This window comes from Cynoglossus semilaevis, chromosome 8 (assembly GCF_000523025.1).
Source record: "Cynoglossus semilaevis isolate Cse_v1.0 chromosome 8, Cse_v1.0, whole genome shotgun sequence".
Classification (NCBI taxonomy): domain Eukaryota; kingdom Metazoa; phylum Chordata; class Actinopteri; order Pleuronectiformes; family Cynoglossidae; genus Cynoglossus; species Cynoglossus semilaevis.
Genome location: NC_024314.1, coordinates 397,231 through 420,425, shown reverse-complemented (window position 1 = coordinate 420,425; position 23,195 = coordinate 397,231). Strand labels below are relative to the sequence as shown.

The 23,195-nt window shown below is 39.9% G+C and overlaps 1 protein-coding gene across 1 annotated transcript in view; it reads right to left on the bottom strand.

Annotated features, from left to right (window-relative positions):
- LOC103381419 (protocadherin-15-like) overlaps positions 1–23,195 on the bottom strand; it is a 135,439-nt gene that overhangs the window by 93,725 nt on the left and 18,519 nt on the right. Inside the window, 3 exon segments of the mRNA XM_025057291.1 lie at positions 790–855; positions 2,268–2,282; positions 19,375–19,525. Of these exon segments, the coding sequence (XP_024913059.1) occupies positions 790–855; positions 2,268–2,282; positions 19,375–19,495 (202 nt within the window). The 5' untranslated portion in view covers positions 19,496–19,525.

The window sequence follows — 23,195 nt, the reverse complement described above, 5'->3', positions numbered from 1 at the left end:
CTCTGCGTCTCAGCTGCTACAAGTGCAACCCCCTGTCCAGTACTGTATATGTGACTTCACCCTAGTCTCCCACTGACTGGTCATCTGTCAGCTGCTCTGCAGTGGTCATCAACATCCTTCGTGACGAGAGTCAAGTATGGGTCTCAAACATCAGTATTTAGTAGGTATTTTTGTAGAAGTATTTTTCGTTTAATATAAATGCATTAATACTGCCTTGCAAGCTGAAAGCACAGATTTTCTCCTTATTCTTAAAAGCCACATCACATACTCGGGCCACGAGTTTGATACGCCTGCATGAAAGGGAAATACACATACTATATATTTAGAGTAGAGTCTCTCTGAACTTTTTTTGTCAGCCATCTGAACTATTGTGCTGTCTTACTGCACCATAAACTAACCTGAACAATCCATTCCATATAACAAGTGGCACTGTGTCAAAATAGCTGTATTATTTACCTATGATGTAATTGTACATCATAGGTATAAAAATGTAATTTAAACCATGAAAACATTCAAATGGAAGCAAAAAAAATTCACATTTCACATTTACTCAAAAGAGAATCACACTGATGTTTTAACCAGACCTTAAGCAGAAACAAAAGAACCAGGATGTACAATAACGTACCAGTTAAGTGAAATGTTTTACAGTTTGTGCAACATTTGTATTAATTTATCAAACTTTTAGATATAAGTTTGTGATAAATCACATCTTGAATATATGGAATGATGAAAAGAGTGTTGAAGACATGTAATGTGATGAAAAAAAGATGAATATGATAAATGTTTTACCATTGGGACTTTCTTCATCTATGGCAACGATGGTGGCAGGAGGACCCGACCGTGAAAGTTTACATTCTGCAATAAAGAAGAAGAAAACGTGTTAAAAAGAAGTGTACTGAAATGAACAGTCTTAAACATTTTGAAAAACTATGCCGGAGTCGCTGAAAAAATGTCAAGGTCGAAAATCTGTGTGCAGCTAAATTAACTTCCACAAGTATTGCATTGACTGGAACCCATATACATTAAATATAAATATAAATACTTCGCTACACAGACAGTTCTTTCAGTTTTTAATAAAAAACATGAAGAACAAATTCAAGGTCTAGTTTTAAACACAAAAATACATTATATCCACTAATTTTCCACACCGCACGTCACCGTAGCAAAACGATAGCTTATATGGGCTAATGCAACCTTAATTAACAACCATTCCGCAGAAATGACACAAATAACATCTAAATGATACATCATAGCAAATAATACTAACCTTGTGGCTCTTCGGAGGGTTGCTAATATCTTAAACAATTATTTTAATTAACTATTTTCGCCGTATCTGTTTTCCATTTTCTTCCTGCCGTCAATGACTTTTTTTTTTTTACGACGAGACTCCGCGACTCCAGCAGAGCCCTTTCAAAATAAAAGCTCCTATTATCAAAACAGCACTAGTACAAGTACAGCACTAAGACCAAATTAAAACCAACATGAAAACACATAAAGATAACAGAATGAATATTCAACAACGCAATTTATTTTCTATAGCGGAAATATAAATTGGGTTATTTACAATTCAGTTATAAGCACTTGAGCAATAAAACATACACATATATTACATTTTTGGTACTAGAGCATATTAAAAACAATATTAAAAAATGTTGTTTGGACTTTTCATTTATGAAGTTGGGGTCTCTTGGAACTAGCTTGCTGGTTTAGATGAGTCACTGAAAATGGCATCACACAAGTGAGTAGAAATGTTAAAAACAGTTGCAAGGTACAACCATCATCACACAGCACTTACCGTAAGGAGAAGGTACATGAATAAAAAAAATAAAAACATTTATGGCATAAATTCTTAGAACCTTTTTAACCAACCCTTCTGAGACTATACAAAAATACATAATGTATATTCACAAAGTTATTTAATCAGCCTTTTAAAACTAAAGAAATAACATGTAAGTTATATAACATATAAATAACAAATAGCACAGTTATAGTGAGGTTTGAGGGGAAAAAAAGATGATGTCTTATTTATCGTAATAAATAGGACACATGAGAGGCCAAATGAAAAAAAGGAGATGGATAATAAAAGTATAAACCATTGCTATGACATTATGCTGTGCAAGGATAACACATGTGTGGTGATAAATAATGGAGAAGCTCGGAGGAGCCCCCGTAGCCATCACTGCAGGGTTGGCTGAGGTTAATACGACTAACACAGTGACTGAACAGACCGTTCACACAGGGCAGGAGAAATGAAAAGAGGTTCTTACCCTCATACTGCCAATCTGCCACAAGAACCAGTCCAGTTTCATCAGAAAAGATGGAAGGAGGAGATAGGAAAGTAACACCCGAGGGAGAACAGACCAAAGAAAAGGGAGAAAAAAAAAGGAAAATTAATCACAGTAGAAAAAAATACAGATTTAAGACACGTTGGCAGACGAGAGTCCTTCAGTGGTAGATGATAAAACAAGAGCGTGTCTGAAGTGCTGCATTTTTTTAGTCATTTTGTTGCTTGACGTGATGTAGCAAAAACCTATCTGCAGTGAGGTAAACTAATAACATCTTTTTATTTTTTTTATTTTTTTTAGAAAAATTCATATGTGACAGTGCCATCATTAATCTATCTTTAATTATTATAAGACAATTTCCCTAAATTCAAATCTAGACAACCACCCTTAGATGGTGTTTGACTTGGTAGTGACTTAAATAAAGTGCATGGTAAAGCCCAAATGTATGTTCAAATGTAGTTGATTATGTTGGGGTTTTTTTCACTGTATCTATACAGTTTGTCCCGCGGTTGTACCAAGGCATGACATGATACCATTTAAAGAACACAAATCTCACAGTAAGTCTAGCTCCTGTCTTTGTGACTGGTGGTAAAATCCCTTCAAACTGCTGACATTGTTGACCTACTTATAAACTAAACTACCCTTGAGGGCACTGACACTGAATTGCAATAAGAAGACACACAACAGAGAGAAATTATGCAACTTCAAATGCAACCTTTTTTGAAAGTCAGGTGAGTGATAACTTTAATTTCTAGACTTCATTTCAACCTAATCCCCTGAAGATCATGTTTTTGATTGTGGGAGGAAACGATGATACCCAGAGGAAACCTATGCAGGTACAATGAAAACAAGCAAACTCCAAACACTAGGAGGAAACGATGATACCCAGAGGAAACCCATGCAGGTACAAGGAAAACAAGCAAACTCCAAACGGAGCGATCAACTGGTGATCTTGCTGCAAATGCAGGCTTTAATACAACTATCGCCACAACTACTCTTTAATAGAATATATAAAGCAAATAAAACAACCACAACAGTATCTTTGGATTCTTTGCCATGTGTCCTTGTGTCCAGTATTAAAAAAAACACTGTACAAGGACAGCCCGTTAAACAGAAGGGGCAGCGTTATTGTACAGCGACTGAGGATGGTTGTGAAAACTCCCACAGGAAAGCTGGAAGACAGGTATCTGCTCACCTAGAAAATAGACTTCATGGAACAATGACCACGCTCCCCTCCTCTCTTCCCTCGCCATCCCTTTCCTTACCCCTCCTCCCAAATGATTAAGCTTTACAACTGTGCAACACAACAGATTATTTCAGCATTCACTGGTATTGGTCCTCGTTTCTTGCAGGGGGAGATGGTAATAAATTCCGCAAACACAAATTAAACTCTCCGAGGGCAGTATATTAGCTATACTAGCGCCGCCAATAATTGGTTTTATACTTGTTTGTAGCACAAGACGGCTAGCGATCCAGCATGATAATTACAGTCTTTACATGTGTAAACTGGTAATATGAGGGTTGCGGCAAATAGAAACTTTGTGAATGTAGAGGGAGAATGAGCTAGCACTGAGGTTGTTCTGCGCTTGTATACTATACTTGGCTTAGGAGCAGCAGCTAGTATTTGTGGCTGGTTTGTGGCAGGAAGTCAGTAAAAGATCTTGACTGACAGGGGGGGGCAGGTCAGGAGCAGATAGATGGAGCATTCATGTGAACTAAGATAAATGACATGTAAAAGTTACGCATAAAGGCTAAAATGCTAAAGATTTTTTTAGCCTTTTCTACTTTTCTACTTGGTGTAGGACGGGGTGTCCACACTTTTTTGGCTTCAGAGCTTCAATTCAAATGACCAGGCTATAGTGATCTAACCACGCTGGAAACGTTAAACTTTATTCTTTATGTATAGAATCATATTTATATGTATTATATACACTCCCTTAGGGATCTATTGGTAGATCTGAATCTACTTCCTGGGCACTCCGGAGTAGGACAAGGCAGAAGACGGCTGAATCTTATCCTTAGACTTTGGAAACTGGAGCTACAGAGTGACTGAGTCGATAAACGTGTGCACCTTGAGCGCCGTGAAAACCTTTCCATTCCACATTCTGAAGTCTACATGTCGTGATTGCTTTGTGTGGAATCAAACATGGTCTCCCTGCTTGATAAATAGGCTGCCTGGTGTGATGATGATTGGTAGCGGCGGAATATCCGTGTGTCATGTCAATAACTTACCCTGGGTTACCGCGGCTACAATGAATGGAGCGGATGGGGAGCAAACATTCTGTTCCGAAGCTGGGGACGGCGAGAGCTACAGGCACATTTTAATGGTGATGTCCTGCGGTACTTTCCAGACATATTCTCCTAACAGCGGCCTCGCCTACACAGAAGAACGACTGGCCCTACAGTTAACAGGAGAGTATAATTCCCTCTAGAATATACTGTACGTAGACGTGTTCTGAGGCCCATAGTTAGGGACTATACTGACCAGACAGGGGTCAATTCATTACATGAGGGGTCACCGATTATAATTGTCAGCCACCTTGGGGCCAAGCACTGAAATAAAAGGAAATTAAAATCACATCATTATTTAAAGTTAATTTTGAAGTCGTGCACTGGATTGGACGGTTTTGGTGTGCTAGAGTTGGCCAGCGGGCCATCACTTGCTACTTTATGTTCTGGCATGTAGACTGTATCCTGAGTCTCTTTGGGAGTTAGGTGTTTTGTTACACTCAGGATTCATGTGGTCATTCCTAGCCAGGAAAGGCTTCAAGCTGACGTCACGTCTCTGGTGCCAACCTCGAGTGCCAGCAAGTTGAAGTTTTCAAAGTCATATTTTTGTCCTGCCAAAGTCAGAGTTTGGGGGTGGAAAAGTGCAAGGGTGCAGTTTCCTGTCACCTGCAGCTCCCACCCTCACAGCAGAAGCATCAAACTCAGCATTAAACAGTGAGTGCTGCAGCTAAGGAGCTGTAATCTTTTATGAATCTCCTGTTAAGGTTGGTAAAGCCCCCAGATTTTCTGCAGCTTTTCCTTGTCTTTAGAACGTGCTGGTGGGTAATGGCGAGATCCATGGTTGGGGCTATCTGAATATTATTTTTCATATGCTTCGTAACGGGAAAGGACTGCAGCCAGCAGACTGACAAAAGTCAATGGTAAATTTTAATCCAGGAGAAAATGTAGATATTATCCAGCTAAACAAGTGCATGTCTATGTAATGTATCTAACAGTAGCAGCAAATCCAGGCTGCTGTAAATGCATTTAAAGTCAAAAGACACAACACAAACAAACAATGGTAACTATCCCCATGGTAGCCGAAGACACCAAACAACAGTCATTGGTCACATCACACTTTGCCAGCTCGACTTGGTCTGTGTGTGTGTGCGTGCGTGCGTGTGTGTGTGTTTGTTTTGCTATGGCAGATGCGTTTCCCCTGCTTGGCTGCCTTTTCATCCGTCAGTGTAAGTTGATGCCCCTCATCTATTACTAATTACCCATTTGTTGTCTATGTTGCATGGATGTATGTCTGTGTTACTCCCCTCCTTTGCCCTTTCCTCATTCCCCCCCCATTTAACCCCCAAGCAATACGAAGCAAAGGGTTAAAAAGTAAGGGTTAAAAAGTGCAACAGTTAACTTTTACAAAAATGTTACCTTAGAAAGGAACAACGACTAAAGAAATGTAATGAGGGACTCCTCGGTTCAAGCTGCTGATTTCAAGTTGGAAAATCCATGTTGTTTTGTTTGATTTCTCTCCAGTGGAAAAGATTTGTTTGTACTGTAGCTTTCCTGCATTTTCAAGTAAATCGATAATTATTTATGTTGCATGTGTTTATTTGTATATTTAATTAATTTGTTTCACCTTGTTTTTCTGTGCGTGTTTTATTATCATATTTATCCAATTTATCCTTAGGTTTATATATATATATAGACATGTATAAGTTTGTTTTTCTTATGTTCGTTTTGAAGGATAAAATAACTGTTTGAACCAAATAATTAAAGGTGAATGAATAAATGAGAACCATGGTATTTTATAATTATTTGTACTCCTAATACTTGATCCTAATCACAGTTTCAAATGCAGCATGTATAAAACTGCCGGGAAGTACAACGAAGCAGTTAAGTTATTTTTCAACAACTTACTCAGACGGCAGATAAAGCTGCTGTTATTTACTGCCTTCTGTTTCATCCTTTTATGAAACACCTGTGCGTGACACTCCTTATTGTTCCAGAGTGTTCCGTCAGAGACCGGGGTCAAACACTCTCCGGGCTTCTGACAGTAAATTGAAAAGAAACCCGTCCTCAGTGCCACCACAGTTTGACCAGTGAGGCCCCAAACTCCACAGCGAGGAGCGGTAGTCACCGCTCATGAGGTTTGACTATTTATAAATCCTGGACTGTTCCACTTCATGAACTGCAGTGCTGTGCAGCTGCATTCATCATCTGAAAACTGTCAACATGTGTCACAGTGCAGCAAATGGCCAGATACGTCTTGCCTGCAGTCAACAGCTGGAGTGAAATTTTGTTTACCTGCGTAGGCTTAAATTGGAAGGAGCCGCTGACTTTGATAATGTCACCAGCCAGAGTTTTGGAATAAACTAAAAGTATCTAAAAAAAAAGTTTGAAGCCTCAGCCAACTTAACTGTCAACTAGGAGAGTATATTGGTGTGTTCCTCTGCAGCGCTGCCCTTTACTTGTATTGTCTACTTTCCCACTTTCAAGGGCTGAAGGGTTTTGGAAGATTTTTTAAAAATGACTTCTAATGTACTTAAAACATATATTTATAGATGATTTATAGATAACATAAATTAAAACATACATTTATTGACGTGTTGGTAAAAAACTTAGCTTGAATACCTCTCTCTCTTTCTCTCTCTCTCTCTCTCTCTATATATAGTATATTTATACTGTATATATTCCATATATACATATACATATATGTATTCATCTATATTACATATGTTAAATATGTGTATATATGTATATGTATATATATGTATATATGTATCTGGCATGTCATCAGTGAATAACTCCTTGAATATATGAAATGAACCTTTGAATATATTGAATGAAACTTATAATATATTGAATGAACACTGAATATATTAAATGGAACTTTGAATATATTGAAGGATCCCCAAATATATTGAATGAAGCTTTGAATATATTGAAGGATCCCCAAATATAATGAATAAACCCCAAACAAATTAAATGGAGCTTTGAATATATTGAATGGAACTTGACAGACGTCTTCACGGCAACTTGTTTTCGCCGGAGCAAAAACGAGTCAATCAGCTCACTATTTATTAATATATATATATATATAAATACACTGCCCCTGTTTGTCCTTCTTTGTTTACTGACAGAGTTATCTCTCAAGTGTGTACTCTCATTCCGAAGTTTCATGTGTTTGATAAACACTTGTCTCTCTCTTATGCGAGGCACAAACTTGTGATAAAAATTTTTTTAAAAAAAAGCTTGAGAGGGAGTGAATAATGAGTGAGATGAGGCCTGAAGCAGTGTAGGAGCAAAAGGCAGAACATCTGAGTAGGCTCAGCAAAGCAGAGGATATCACAGTAGGTCAGTGAGAGAGGGCCAGTCATTCACAGATGAATCCTCTGCCCAGTGCTTCTTTATTTAAACCTGACGTCTTTTAATCAATAGCCCCTTTATTTGCTGTTCAATTCTCTTCTATATACATTTGGCAGGCACTGTTCGTGTACAGAGTTTGCCAACGGTGGTGGTTAAATAATGCTATATTCTTAAAAATAAAAGAATAAATGAGAAAAAAAGTGATTGTGGCTGCAGACACTTACAGTAAACCCGAAGGGCTTAATAGCAAATGTTTTAGCTATTAAGACACACAGACACAGCGCTTAGCAACTGTCACCATGACAAACACACATGCACACGGCACAGGTTTCACATCCCAAGCCCATGTGCACATTCACACCATTTGACCCGATCAGGCCCGAACACACGCGGCCACAACGGCACACTCACACATGCTCAGGTTCTCATTAAAAATGCAGGCACAGACAGGCGAGTCAGCATGGGCAGCTGGACGACGATTCAAGGTTGCGGGTGTGTGAAAAGGAGACACAGTGTGATGCAAGTCTATGCTTTGCATTGTTCAGTTCAAATGAATCTCTCGAAACATACATCTGTATATTTGCGATATGTTTTTTTCCCCAATCAGACTGCCTTTCTTTAACTGGCATGAAAGAAAAATGGGGGGTGACGGAGGGGTCTTTCAAAGTTCACAGATATATATACAGAAATAAAAACAGAATAACTTTTCATTACCCACATTTTCAATTTCACATTTTCAATGTAGCAATAATATTCTTAAAGCCCTATTCCATTAGAATAAATACTAATTTAATAAAAACCCAGCAGTGTCTTGAATAACTCTGAACCTGAATTTTGTTATAATATGAATAATAATAATTTAAAAAAGACAAAATCAGAACTGGGACTTAAATAACTATCAGTAATCCTAACTATTTAGGACAATATTTCAAAAAAAGTTGGACTTTTATTTCTTGTTATTTGAGTATAAGATGGATGGATGGATGGATGGAGGGATGGATGGATGGATAGATAGATAGATAGATAGATAGATGGATAGACGGATGGATGGATGGATGGATGGATTGATGGATGGATGGATGGATGGATTGATGGATGGATGGATGGATGGAGGGATGGATGGATGGATAGATAGATAGATTGATAGATGGATGGATAGATAGATAGATTGATAGATGGATGGATGGATGGATGAATGGATGGAGGGATGGAGGGACGGATGGACGGATAGATGGATGGATAGATGGATGGATAGATGGATGGATAGATAGATAGATTGATAGATGGATGGATAGATAGATAGATAGATAGATGGGTAGATGGATGGATGGATAGATGGATAGATGGATAGATGGAGGGAAAGATGGATGGATGGATGGATGGAGGGATGGATGGATGGATGGATGGATAGGTAGATAATTTGATCTCATCAGGGTAATTGTTCATCTGCCACTAAGGAAAGCAGACTGCACAAGCACAGTTAACTGTGCTGTTTTTGAAAAAGCTATTGTTCCGAGCAATGACCACAAGGCTGTCATGGCTACTAACCTCAGCCCTAACCTTCTAAGGAGATCGACAGAGCGTGGCTTCTTGTGGTATTCCCTAAGTGAAACAGCAACCATCAGGCTAAGACACAACCTGAAGTAAAAATCATATTTGGAAAAAAGTTATTTTTGAAGCCACAGAGAAAACTTTGGGTTTAGTTGACCCTGGAGAAATTCGGGCAAACCATTAGGCAGTGGCACTCTGACTTAACTGTCTGTGGTGCAGAGAGGGAGCTTTTGATCATGAGTGAGAGGTAGTTGGGCAGCAGAAGAATCTCTCCTGGAGCTCCTCATTACCACCAACATGTATTATGAAGAGAAGCAGAGCTGAAGCTAGACTTGACCAAAGGACAAAGACAACCTCCCACAAGAGTTCTCAGAAGCTGCTCAGACCAAGGGAGAGTGTAGGCGAGACGAGATGAGAGATCACAGCTGTGCAAGATATTATTAAGGCCTGTTAATAATTAAGTCGGAAAAATATAAAGCAGTGATTATCGCCTTGTGGTGATATGCCTCAGTAACAGGGAAGTCAGGTTCCTTCATGAATCTGCAGGATCTTTTAGAATATTTACTCTGCACGTGTTGGTAAGATTTAGACGATAGTAGTTTGGATTGACAAAACGCCATTGCGCAATACGCTCTGACGCTTTAAGGGTAAAAACATTACGTATAAAAACCTTGTTAATTTACAGTATCGTCCTTCCCTCCTGTCTACCGCCTACTCCAAGCCTTTAGAGTGGCGACGTGGAGTGAATCTGATTACTCCAGCAACCTGCGAGAAATACATAATGACTGAGCAGTTCGAGCGGAAAGGTAACAGAATAAAGGCAGAAATGAGATCAATTGCCTTCAGTACCTAATCAACACCCTTTCGTCTGGTGCCTTCTGCGTTATCTTTTTCATCCCAGTGGTGAAGCATGCACTGAAAGATCAGATCACAGAGTCATTTACAATGTACCGGGCTGTGATTAAAACGCGGTACATTGTAATCGGGCTTTCACCTAACTTCAACGGCAACAACGGTTTCCAAATTTGAAACAATATATTTATATGTACAGTATATACAGTACACAGTGGAAAACCCTGAAAGGGATCGGAATCACTCGATAGAAACCGTCCACACATTTGCGTAAATTTCTGATCAGATCGCCTGTCTCTGAGGACTGAGATCAAGTTCCTTTCAAACTTTTTATTTCGTTTTAGGAAAAGAAGTCAGAAGTCAGATGGTAGTAGACCAAAAGACTACTGCCAGAGCTGCAATAAGCGAGTCTGGGTAAAGATGGGATGTGTAGTCTGAATTCAGAAAAGTTCAATTTGTCTCGTATCACATAACGTCACTATTTGGTTTAAGTTCAGCTGTAACACAAGGTGCGTTCAGGTACTATCGTAAACTTCAGAAGGACAGACATGACTTGTAGGACCTTTATATCTGACCGTCACTAACAGTAATAATGACTGTGCATATTATCAGTGATAACGTGCAACAAATGTCTTGATAGAAGAATGAAGTATTACAATATATATAGACATTACACACAAGGTAACTGTAAGTACATGTCAGTCTAACTTATATCGAGTTACAAAAAAATTTTTGATGAAAAAGATGACACTATCTTGGGAATGTTTCACAGATTTGAATACCATTTCCATCAAAATATAACAATATATATATAAAAATATATAAAATGAAACATATATAAAGAACATATTTTATAATATTTGAGTATTTTTTCTAAACAAAAACAATTCTGAAAAGAATCTCCTTGAAATGACGCAGGTTTTTCTGTTTGTTTTTTAGAACTACAATAAAAACATTTCGTTCTTTTAATTTATCGTTAATAACTTGTTAAAAGCCCATAATAAAACACTGAGTTAAATAAATGGAACCATTCATACTCGAACTCTTTCTTCCTTTCCTCTAACCTTGGTGGTTTAAGGAAAACGCAGTGTTTTCTTAGAAATCTTCGTGTGTCATGTCCTTTTAAAGCTTTCATCAGCAAACGCCCGCACCACACCCTTCCCTGGGGTCCGATTTCTCCACATCTTTCCTCATACATCTGCCTGGCCTCTCATCCATCATTCATTCAACTCCTCATCCATCTTTTACCCACTCCTGATCTATTCATCCGTGAAGCACAAACGGTATAAAACAAGAGTAAAAAGAATGAACAGTACCAAGGAGAAGGGAGAGTTTAGAGGGAGAGCAGAACTGAAGGGAAGATAAGTGGACAGGGTACGGGAGGAGAGGGGGGGGGAGGAGAGGAGAGGAGAGGAGAGGAAAGGAAAGGAAAGGAGAGAAGAGGAAAGGAAAGGAAAGGAGAGAAGAGGAAAGGAAAGGAAAGGACAGGAGAGGGGCAGTAAGGGCAGGAAAGACAATGGAAGGAAAGGGAAGAAAGGGGAAGTGAAGGAAAGAAAAAAAAGGGAAGGAAAGGAAACAGAAGGAAAAGGAAGGAGAGAAAAAGAGGTGGGGGTGAGGACACAACAGTAAAGAGAGGAGAGGAGAGGAAAGGAAAGGAAAGGAAAGGAAGGGAAGGGAAGGAAAGGGAAAGGAAAGGAAAGGAAGGGAAGGAAAGGAGGGGGCGGTAAGGGAAGGAAAGACAATGGAAGGAAAGGGAAGAAAGGGGAAGTGAAGGAAAGAAAAAAAGGTAAGGAAAGGAAACAGAAGGAAAAGGAAGGAGAGAAAAAGAGGTGGGGGTGAGGACACAACAGTAAAGAGAGGAGAGGAGAGGAAAGGGGATGAAAGGAAAGGAAAGGGCAGGACACAACAGTAAAGAGAGGAGAGGAAAGGGGATGAAAGTAAAGGAAAGGGAAGGGAGGGGAAGGAAAGGAAATGAACGAAAGGGGGAAAAAGGAAAGAAAAGGCAAAGGGAAGGAGGGAAGAAGTGGAGAGGGGGATGAGGACACAACAGTAAAGGAGAAGAAAGGTGAACAGAGGAGACAAAAAGGGAGGAGAGATGAGGAGAGAAGAGGTGAGGAGAAGAAAGGAGAGGAGAGGAGAGTGTATGGGATGAGAGGAAAATGATAGAAAGGAGATGGGAGAGTGAAGAGGAAAAGAGAGGAGGATTGAAGAGTGAAAAGGAGAGGAGAGGAAATTAGAAGATCGAGGAGGATTACAGGCCGAGGAGAAGAAAGGAGAGCAAAACAGAAGAGAGGGCAGGAAAGAAGTATGAGGGGTGTTGAGAAGGAGTGAAACAGAGAGGAAAGGAGAGGAGAGGATAGAAGGAGAAAAGGGGACGACATGAAAGGAGTAGGGAGAAGGGAACTAGAGGGGGGATGAAATTAGAAGAGTGAAAAGGAATAGGAGAAGGAGGGAGAGGAGGAGAGTAGAGAGGAAAGGAAAGGAGTAAAAAAGGAGAGGAGAGAAGAAGAGAGGGCAGAAGGGGAGTGGAGAGGACAGAGAGAGGACAGAAGAGTAGAACAACACCCTGACCTTGTGTAAGATTGATGTATCCCTGGAGTAAAAGTAGTGTCGACCAGTTTACAGGGGGGCGGGTGGGGGATCACAAACAAACACACACACACACACACAGATGCACATACTATATATGAACACACTGTCAGGGTCGCTGATGTGGGAACAACCACTTTGTCACCGCGCCGGCTTATTATTCTGACTTTGTCCGTTTCTCTCTATCTCAGCCTCTGTGTGTCAGGTCTGTTTGCCCCTCCTGTGTGCTGGAACACGGACAATACTGGCAGTAACAAGACCGCTGTTCTAACTCAGGTCTAACTTTTTGACTGGTGGTCAATTAGGACAATTGTCCTAAAATTGAACAGAGGAGCCGGGTCAGGAGCAGAGAAACGAAGCGTTGGCGTAAACTAGGATAAATGACATGTAAAAGTCACGTATAAAGGCTAAAACGCTAAAATGCTTTTATCATTTTCTACGCCATCTATAGGGAAAATGTGGACACTGCAGTGAAGAGGCAGAAGTATAATCACAATACAAACCAATTATATCATTTGGACAAGTTTGGCCGGCCGGATTACAAAGATGAACGGGCCGCATCCGGCCCCCGAGCCTTAGTTTGCCCATGCCCGATTTATACGGAGATTTATAAGCAGAAACTCAGATGCTAAGTGCTACATAGGTCGAATACATGTTTGCCCCAAAGGGCAGAATGTCTGCTCTAAAGTGATAGCTTTATTGAGCTGAAGCTAAGCTGCTTTAGCTGAGGCGACGACATGGCGAGTGTGCCCTTACTTTAGCATTTATACGGCACAAGCTTGACAGTCAGAGGGACGAAGAAAGCGTGCGATCGGACAGCCTCTTAACTTTACAACTGCAAAAACAGCGGATGCCGAACTTTAGTCTATTTACATCGTGTATATTTTTTGGACCCCACTCCCTCCCCCCGGCCTCTACATGCGCGGTAGAAATACAGCAGACAGGAGAGGAATTTTGGAGCTTTTATGGGCGGTGATGTTCAGGCGTCGGTTAGGTGAGGCTGTCAAGACTAGGGAGTGATCTTCATCTGTAAATGTCCTCAGCGCGGGGGAAGACACGCATGTGCTTTTATGCGAGTGTGCACGCCTGAGGACATAGAGTTGGCGGGGAGATGGAGGCAGGCGAGAAAGTCAAGAAAAGCAGTAATTATAAGATTGGTGAAGCCGCAGTGGCGGAGGGAGAGGAAAAACGAGAGACCGAGAGAGAGAGAGAGAGAGAGCTGAAGTAACACCAATCCATAGAATTACTAATGTATTTCCGAATGTATACTCCAGGGTATTAAAAGGTGAGAAGGAGCTGATGAGATGAAGCCAATGTGGATACAGAGACAAAGGGAAAATGGTAATACTTAGAATAAGGCAGAGAGAAGAAAAAGAAAAAAACGAGGAAGATGAAACATCAAGGACAAGACAGGAACAGTGATATCGACAATTCTAATTGGAGCTCTCTGGGATTTTTTCGGGAACGATGAGAAAAGCGGAGAAAAGTGTTTTGGAGTTTTGCATGTATATGAGATATTTAGAATATAATTAGACCTTGATCTCTAACTGATGGGCAACAATAAGTCTGGCTTCAATACGATCCCTTCATCTATTTCACGTCTCTGATTCAGTTGTAGAGTTGGACGGCGGATACAGATATCAAGCCGATACCTTCTTTTCTCCTCCGGGATGCCATGGGCTGCTGTTGCTGAGGCCCTGTTCACGTTACGATGAGCATTTGGGCTTAGGTATCGGATCAGATGCGCTGTAGTTTTTTTGATCTCCAATCCTGTAATTTTGAAATTATTGGACCGATACCGATCCGAGTATCGGATTGAGCCATCCCTAGTTATACCGACTGTTGGATGTTTTTACGGGAGCAAAAGTCATAAACATCTGAATTATCTATTTGTCCCCTGTGTTTCCATGCCGTCAACACTAAGCGGCACTGGTGAGGATTCAAAAGATTCAAAGGATTCAGATCCAATAAAAACATTGGACTCATTTATCCAGGTGTTTAAGGAGGCAACCAGATCTCACTGCTACGTGCACGTATATAAAGCCATTCAGCAACACTATTTTAATGTAATAGAATTGATTAAAAATGGCTTCAATGTGTGATTATTTAATTATTATAAGATGCCTGATCACCGGCAGAGGATCCAACCGCCAATGTAGCTGTTAGAAGACAACTCGTTCTCACTCCCGATCCGCAGGCTGCCTTTTTAACAGCGAGCGCTGAATAGAGCTGTGAGTGTGATGTCATTCAAAGTGACACCTCAGAATTGCTTTGGAAAAGTGCCACACTCACACTGACATTTACTTCTTCTACTGTACCACCGAGAAGGCAGGCAGGTGTGAGAAAGCCACGAAGAGTAGAGGAATATAATCTTTATAAGAGAGAGAGAGAGAGAAAAAAAACTGGTCCGCATCTGCCGAAACTCTGGTTGTAGTAAAATTATTGGAGAGCAAGAAGACAGGGTGATAAGGAAAGTTGCACTAAAAAATGTCAACTTTTTATGGTTTTGGTTGTGTGCATCTTAGGATGAAGTTAAGTAATGTAATTAAAACAAACCTTAGAGGAACCACCCACCCACACAGACACATATATACACACCTAGGGTCAAATAAACTTCTAACCAGAGACAAATAAAGGAATTCACCAGTGTCTCATCACTATAGAAGACATAAGTCAAACTCAAGGCCCGCAGGCTGAATGTGGCCCCTCAAGTCATTTTATGTGGCCCACCAGACTGTATTATGTGCACAGTACGGTTGTCTTCAAATATTTATCTACACTTATGGTTTCTGGATGGGTAAAACGCGGTGATCCTGTGCACGGCTCGGGTTCTGATTCCAATCAAGCGTTTATATACTTATTTATTTGTTTACCAAAAACACAAATCTTCCATAATGTCTGCTAGTTTTGCTCATTTTCATATACTTATTTATTTGTTTACCAAAAAGACAATTTTTGCAATAAACTGTTCAATAAATGATAACCCCGCTAAGCCCACCAATCAGAATTTCATTTTAAATGATAAATTTCGGCCCCTTTCATGATTGACTTTGACGCCCCTGCCTCCACAAGGTGGTGCTCTATCAGACAAACAGTATAGTTCTGTGATGTGTAGCTGTAACTTACCGTTCATAGCATGAATCTAAGAACTGACTCCCAATCCATAGAGACTCATACTGTAGGTTGTTCCGCACTTGACAAATTCCCGTTGAAAAGTGTGTCAAAAATTAGCATCATATGCAACGTTATTTTAAGACACATCTGAGCCTTGACGCAGTTGAGAGGTGTCATATCACATCACAACAACTGCCTGTGGGGCCAAAAATAAATGCATTTGAAGTTGCTATTAAATCGGTTAAAGGCCAAGGTGACTTAGTTTTCGCTCCCTAGCTGTATAATCGCGACTCATTAAAAAAAAAAAAACACTGGAACTTTTGTCACTTGGGACACCAAAAGTGAATAAATATAAGTCTCTTACTTTGGTACGTGAGCTTATTAAACCGTACTGTACTAGAGCTTATATGTCAGGTGGGGGTCCGAACCGCCGAATTCAACTGCTCTTTCTGGGACTTGAGCTCATTAAAAACACGCTAGCACTCGTGTCATGAGGAAACCGGAGTATCGTCTGTCAACTGGAGCGCCGGGCTTATTAAAACATACTATTCTAGTACGGGCAGAGGCACCAGAACAACGGCTGCTATCCTGGTGTTGACACCCTGCCAGCAGTTTAGGAAACGCAGGTGTATAGATGTGATTGAATGAAGGTGGACAGGGTGACGAGGACAAAGGAGAAGACAGATGGTCTTAAAAAGATCTGAAAGCAGTGGGATGTCTAGGATTGTACAACTTATTTGACAATGACTCCGCTAATAAGCCACATTTCATGTGTGCACACTGTCGCTGTCGGTCTCCGGCACAGACGCACTCACACACTCACACACATTCACTTTTGGATAGAGATGCCATCAGCTAAATGGCAAACTGATAAATCTCAAACACCACCACCTGAAAAGGATATTAACTATGGGACAAATTGAGCAAAAGTCATGAGAGTGATACGGTGTTTTTCCCTCTTTGGTGACTTCATTTTCCTCTTACCGTGTTAACAGGGCACATTATGCTAGCTCTGAAATAGTTTTCTTCTCAAATCAATTACGTATGCAGACATATATATATATTTTTTAATGACAAAACTACTAATGGTATTTTTATGTTGACATAGTGCTAACAAAATGACAGGTCACAACATGAACAAAATCCAAAAACTGACCAATTAAACACATGTATGTAAGCCTATCATAGGCTAGAATTAGTTCCAGCTCCACCCAGGACCTTCAACTTTACTATATAATAAATTATATATCAACTATGATCAATATATCTGTTTGTATTTTCCTTCTTTGTGTTTAAATATGTGGTAATATCAGGCAAAAGGTTGAGCTAGCTATTAAGCTGTAGTACTTCTAGAAAAATGTTTAAAATGAGCTAGCCAAAAAGCTAACTCTTTAAAGTGTTGCTTTGGGAAGGTATCATCAGATTTGCCAGAGAACCGTTTCAAATGGATGTCTGCACCAAATCTCATGCTAATACAGCCATAGTTCAGTGTGGGCCAAGGGAAGTGGACAGCACTGAATGTATTGCTGTAGTCAAGGCGCTAATGTGCCTATAAATAAGAGACACTATGCATCTTGGTAGCATTAGCAACTTGCGGCAGTTCAGTGTCTGACAAGCGGAATACTAAATAGAGTTGAAAAGATAGCAAGAGAGTGTGGAGGAAGGGGAAAAAAGGATAAAAAAAACACTGGGTACACATTGACATACTGTGTTGTGTCATTAGAGAAGAATATCAATAGTCAAACAGGAGAACTTTGAGGCACCACACAGCTATTACAGTAAAGAGCCTCTATATATACAATAAGCCCGAGCGCTAATTGTAGCTTATTTAATTTATATATATTGTACATTGATAATCAGATGAGTGTATGCAGAATGCTGATGCCAGCAACTCTTACAATGGTTTGTACCAATAAATAAATAAATAAATACTTCCAATACTAGGCGCTCAATAGTATTTTTATTCTGTCCTCTAGGGGGCAGAGAATAATCAAGAAACACTGTTTTAACCAATCACCTTAGTGATCAGGATAAACACTCAACTTCCACTACTGCCCCGCTACATCAGTATCGGATGATATCGGAATGAGAAATTAAGTGTTTGGACAATATTGATATATCGGATATCGGCAAAAAAATGTATTAATACTTAATACCCAAATAGGTTTAGTCTATTTAGTTTTCAGTCACCATGCTTGCAATATATGACACAACATGAGATTAATGGAGAATTTAGATCATGCCAGGCAATGCATTGATAAAATCGAGCCAACGTGACTCGAGACGAATCAGGAAGAACAACTAGCGTAAATCTTGGGCGCGTAGATCAGTGTTTCCCAAACTTTTTTTCAGGGGACCCATACTTTAAAATTCACAAACCTTCACGACCCAAGTCAATAGACATTATTCGTAAACTCCTGGAAAACATGATGCGAGATGACCCCAAAAAAAAGATCTCTTGCGACCCACCTTAGGGTCGCGACCCAGTCTTTGGGAAACAATGACATTGATAATGAAAATGACTGAATTAAGACTGGGAGAGAGGAAAAAACTTTGTAAAGAGTGTGTCCGGACATGAATAGATTTACGCACCACAGGTTTGATGTCACTAAGAAGCGACACAAGACAAACTCTGCCAGTGGTTCCCAACCTTTGTTTGGCTTGTGACCTCATTTTGACATCAAAAAACTTCTGCCGTCTCTAGAGACATTTCAGTAGCTGTCACTTCTGCAGTCATGTAATCGCAGCCGTCAATCAAGATGCGCCAGCTCAGACATTTTTATATGCAGTATTTTGTTTGAACTCGATGTATACTCGTGAAAGTGTAATAGAGTTGTTTGAGATTTTAAATCATCATTTCAAAAAAGAATAATGATTAGTTGACAGAGATTTTTGTATCGGTCATTTTTTTAAAATCAATTACCGGACATTTCATGTGACGCCATGTGGGGATCGTGATCCCCAGGTTGAAAATCACTGCACTATGCCTTCCCGTGGCATTGATAACCTGCAGCCATTCAGTGTCTGAATAAAACTGTGAAAACAACAGCAAAGTGTAATGGAAGGGAAAATAGAGAAAACCTCGGTGTACACTTTGACAAATTGTGTTGTGTCATTCGAAAAGAAGATCAATAATCAATCAGGAAAATGTTGAGACACTACCACCGCTATTACCTGCAATAAGCCCGCAGTCATAAACCGGCCAATTTTTATAAAGTTCTCACTGAGCTGGCTTGATTCTCTACAGATTTATAAGACGAAGAAAATCTATGGAGCCAAAAAGAAATGGCACGAGAGAATGATGTGGAGATAAAGGGAGGAGGATGGTGTTGGATATAAAGGGAGAGAGAGCGAGAGAGAGCGAGAGAGAGAGAGAGAGAGAGAGAGAGGCAGGCTTTACCTTCTGTGTCTTGGCCGAGGCAGGTTGATAGCTGCAGTAGATATAGGACTCCCGCTCCCATTAAAGTCCACCATTTGACCCGACTTCTCGATGTTGGCCCCTTCAACTGTGTTCCAGTCATCTTCACTGGTCTGCTTTAACAAGCATTCAGCTGTAAAGAGGGAATCAGGGGGTGGGATCAGAGGGTGGGCACATAAACAAGGGGTCAATAAGAATTACTCCGTTTACACTGCCACGTATTTATAATGATTATCTCGTGGTCACACTCTAGTCTATGACCTGAAGAGAGGGGGAAAAAAAAGTCAATCATTCTTCAAAAGAGTCTTATTAAGGCACATGTGTCAAACTCAGGCCCGGGGCCAAATCTGGCCCACAGTGCAATTATATTTGGCCCGTGAAATCATATCAAATGTGTACTAGAGTTGGCCCGTCAGTATATAGACCCTGTATACTGGCAGTATTTGTAGTATTAGTGGTGGATGAGCACGTATATAAACATTATAGCACATACATTTACGGTCGTTTTTTGTTGTTGTTGTTGTTGGTCTGTGGAAAAAAGAAACTGAAAAGGCTTCACATAAACAGACATAATAAGAAATTAATACCATCGATGTGTGTTTTATTTCAAATTTAATTTCTCATGTGCTTATAATATTAACCTTTGGTTGTTTATGTAAAACTTACAAAAAATTGTACTTTACAGATCTGGAGAGAAGGGGAAACATGGACATTTACAGTCAATTTGTCAATAAATATTAAGTTTTGGCCCACTGTGAATTTGAGTTTGACACCCCTGGGTTAGCGGGGTGTCAAACGCTAACAATGCTAGCATGCGCTAGTATGTCTTAAAAGTACCTAAAAAGTCGTGAGTACAACGAACGGTGTGGGAATCTGTTTCTCATGGTTCGCTGATTTCAAAAGGATGTTCAATGACAATAACAATAGCTGCTTCCTGCTTCACAGTCTTCCTTCTAATTTTGACTGATTTATGGAATTCCCATGTTGGGAATTAGCCTGACAGATGCAAATTACCCATCACTTCCTTTCTGTTAGGGGATGGAATGGGATGAGAGTAAAAATGTAATGGTGATCTTCTACCAAATCCCTGACGTAAATCCTGCACTCACCACAGTTTGAACTCAGCGCTTTCATGTGAACGACACGCTTTGGACCGACGAAACTGCTCTTAACCTCCGTAAATCGACGCTCAAATGATCAAACTTGGGGATTCAATCGGTCCATAAACGTCCACAGGTGTTGCGTACGCTAATCAAAAAGTAACCACCGGCTCTGACGAAGCACCGGCGAGGAATCTGATAACAGCCAGATTGACATTGTAGAGATATTCAGTTAAAAGGGAAGCAGATGGTGTTCCCTTTTTTTCCCTCCGCTTCTGAGGCACTGATCACCAGGGAAGCTGGATGTTTATAAATTCAAAACTCCTCTGAGCGCCTGCTATCATTCCTCGAATGTTGATGAGCTGTGATTCAAGTCAAATTTTAATAAGGTCCCCAGTTGACTAGTCTCTTGTAGACTCTGATACTAATGAAACTAATGGGCTCATGAGATTAAGCCTACAAGGATTGTTGTTTTTTTTTTTTACAGCTGATATGTCAACATTTTTTCCAAATGGGATTTAATGTAAAATACATTCAACGCTAAAAGTCTTAAATTTACTATTTTACACCCGTATGTATGAGTTAAATCTATATATTTAACCCCAGAACATGAATGATTATTTTTGGTAATTACTTAAAATGATTTATTTCCAAGTCGTTGCACGTTTTTTTACTCAAATATTTAAATTGCCCCTGAAATTTGAGTCGGCCAGCCGGCCAGCTGGAGATGGAAAAGTCCAAGATTAAAGCGAAGGAAGCCGTCACAGTTGCCAGCTCTCCCCCGGCGTCTTAAACAGCTGTCAAAGACGCTACTATTCATGGATGGGAGACGGACTGAATTGGGACATTTGATAACAACATTGGACCAAATTATAAAAAAATTGTACCAGAAACATTTTCACTGAGACACAACACCAATGATTAAAATGTGTTTTATTTTAGTCTTTGGTTTCCCATAAGCTAACCTGGCTAACTGAAGTTAAAAATTATGACCTAATATATGTGTGAACTGAAGAATCTTCGGAGAGGAAGATATTTAAAGAAAGATCAATTTGTTTGGGTTTTTTTTTTTTTTTAAAAAAAAGGGAATAAATTAAGACTCATTTTGATTTTAGCAGCGTCTCGGTTATGGCAGAGTAATCCTCGGTAATCATAATAATCTGCAGCAAACCAGCTAAAAGATGCTAAAAATATTTCAACTATTTACTAAATATTTGATGGGTTGTGCAGTATGTGGAGTTCAAAGTACTGTAATGATAACACAGATTTGCTTTCTCGACCGAAGAAGTGCACCACTGATCTTGAATTAAGAGGACAGTGACATGATGTCACGGCTACATTTGGTCAACTTCAGTGAGCCAATACAAAGAGACTAAAAAGCAGTATAGGAGTCAGAAGCCACAGGTTGCAGCCCCCAGCTGTTGGTTTGTTGGTTGGTTTGGTTGTTTGTTTGTTGGTTGATTGGTTTGTTTGTTTGTTGTTTTGTTTGTTTGTTTGATTTGTTTGTTTATTGATTGGTTGGTTGGTTGGTTTGTTTGTTTGTTTGTTTGTTTGTTTGTCTGTTGGTTTGTTGGCTGGTTGGTTGGTTGGTTTGTTTGTTTGTTGGTTTGTTTGTTTGTTTGTTGGTTGGTTGGTTTTTCTGGTTTGTTGGTTTGTTTGTCGGTTTGTTGGTTGGTTGGTTGTTTTGTTGGTTGGTTGGTTTTTCTGGTTTGTTGGTTGTTTTGTTTGTTGGTTTGTCGGTTTGTTCGTCGGGTTTTCAGTTGGTTTGTTTGTCGGTTTGTTGGTTGGTTTGTCTGTTTGTTTGTTTGTTGGTTTGTTTGTTTGTTTGTTTGTTGGTTTGTTGGTTTGTTGGTTGGTTGTTTTGTTGGTTGTTTTGTTGGTTGGTTTGTTGGTTGGTTGTTTTGTTGGTTGTTTTGTTGGTTGGTTTGTTGGTTGGTTGTTTTGTTGGTTGTTTTGTTGGTTGGTTTGTTGGTTGGTTGTTTTGTTGGTTTGTTTGTTTGTTTGTTGGTTTGTTGGTTGGTTTGTGTGTTGGTTTGTTGGTTTGTTTGTTTGTTGGTTTGTTGGATGGATGGATAGATAGATAGAAACAATGTAGTTGAAATGTCTTATAGGATTTTACATAAATCTCGGGCCATTATGAATTCTACAGTACAGACAAATGTGAAACCTGGTTTCAGCCTATAACAGTTGTGCGTTTATGCACATGCCAGAGTCGCTGGCCTTTGTTTAATTCTCTGCCACAGTTGACAGCGCACAGTTCCCGACAATGGAAAGCCACGCTCTTCGCATCGGTAATGAGGATCAAGTGCATTAGGGCTGAAGGCTCTTCCATACCGCTACGAGTTTACAAAGTTTTATTTCTCTGGAGAGGAGAGGAAGAGAAACACACCCAGCTTAGAGCGAAAGAATAAAACACAAAAAGGAACGGGGAGGACGGAATTGGACTTATTTGGAAATGCAGTGGAAGCAGGGAGAGAAGGGGAGAAAGGAGGAGAGTCAACAAACAAAGAGAGAGTGTACAGATCAAGAAGAAGTAAATTAGGTTAAAAGAAAAGAAAAGAAAAGAGTGCAGATAAATACTGGGTTCCAGACAATGCAAGACAGGCGGAGCGGGAAAGAAAAGGAACGAGACGAGACTTCGCCCCCCCCCCCGTTCTTTAAGACTGGGTTTTTTCGTACCTAAACAAGGGACCACCCACAAAA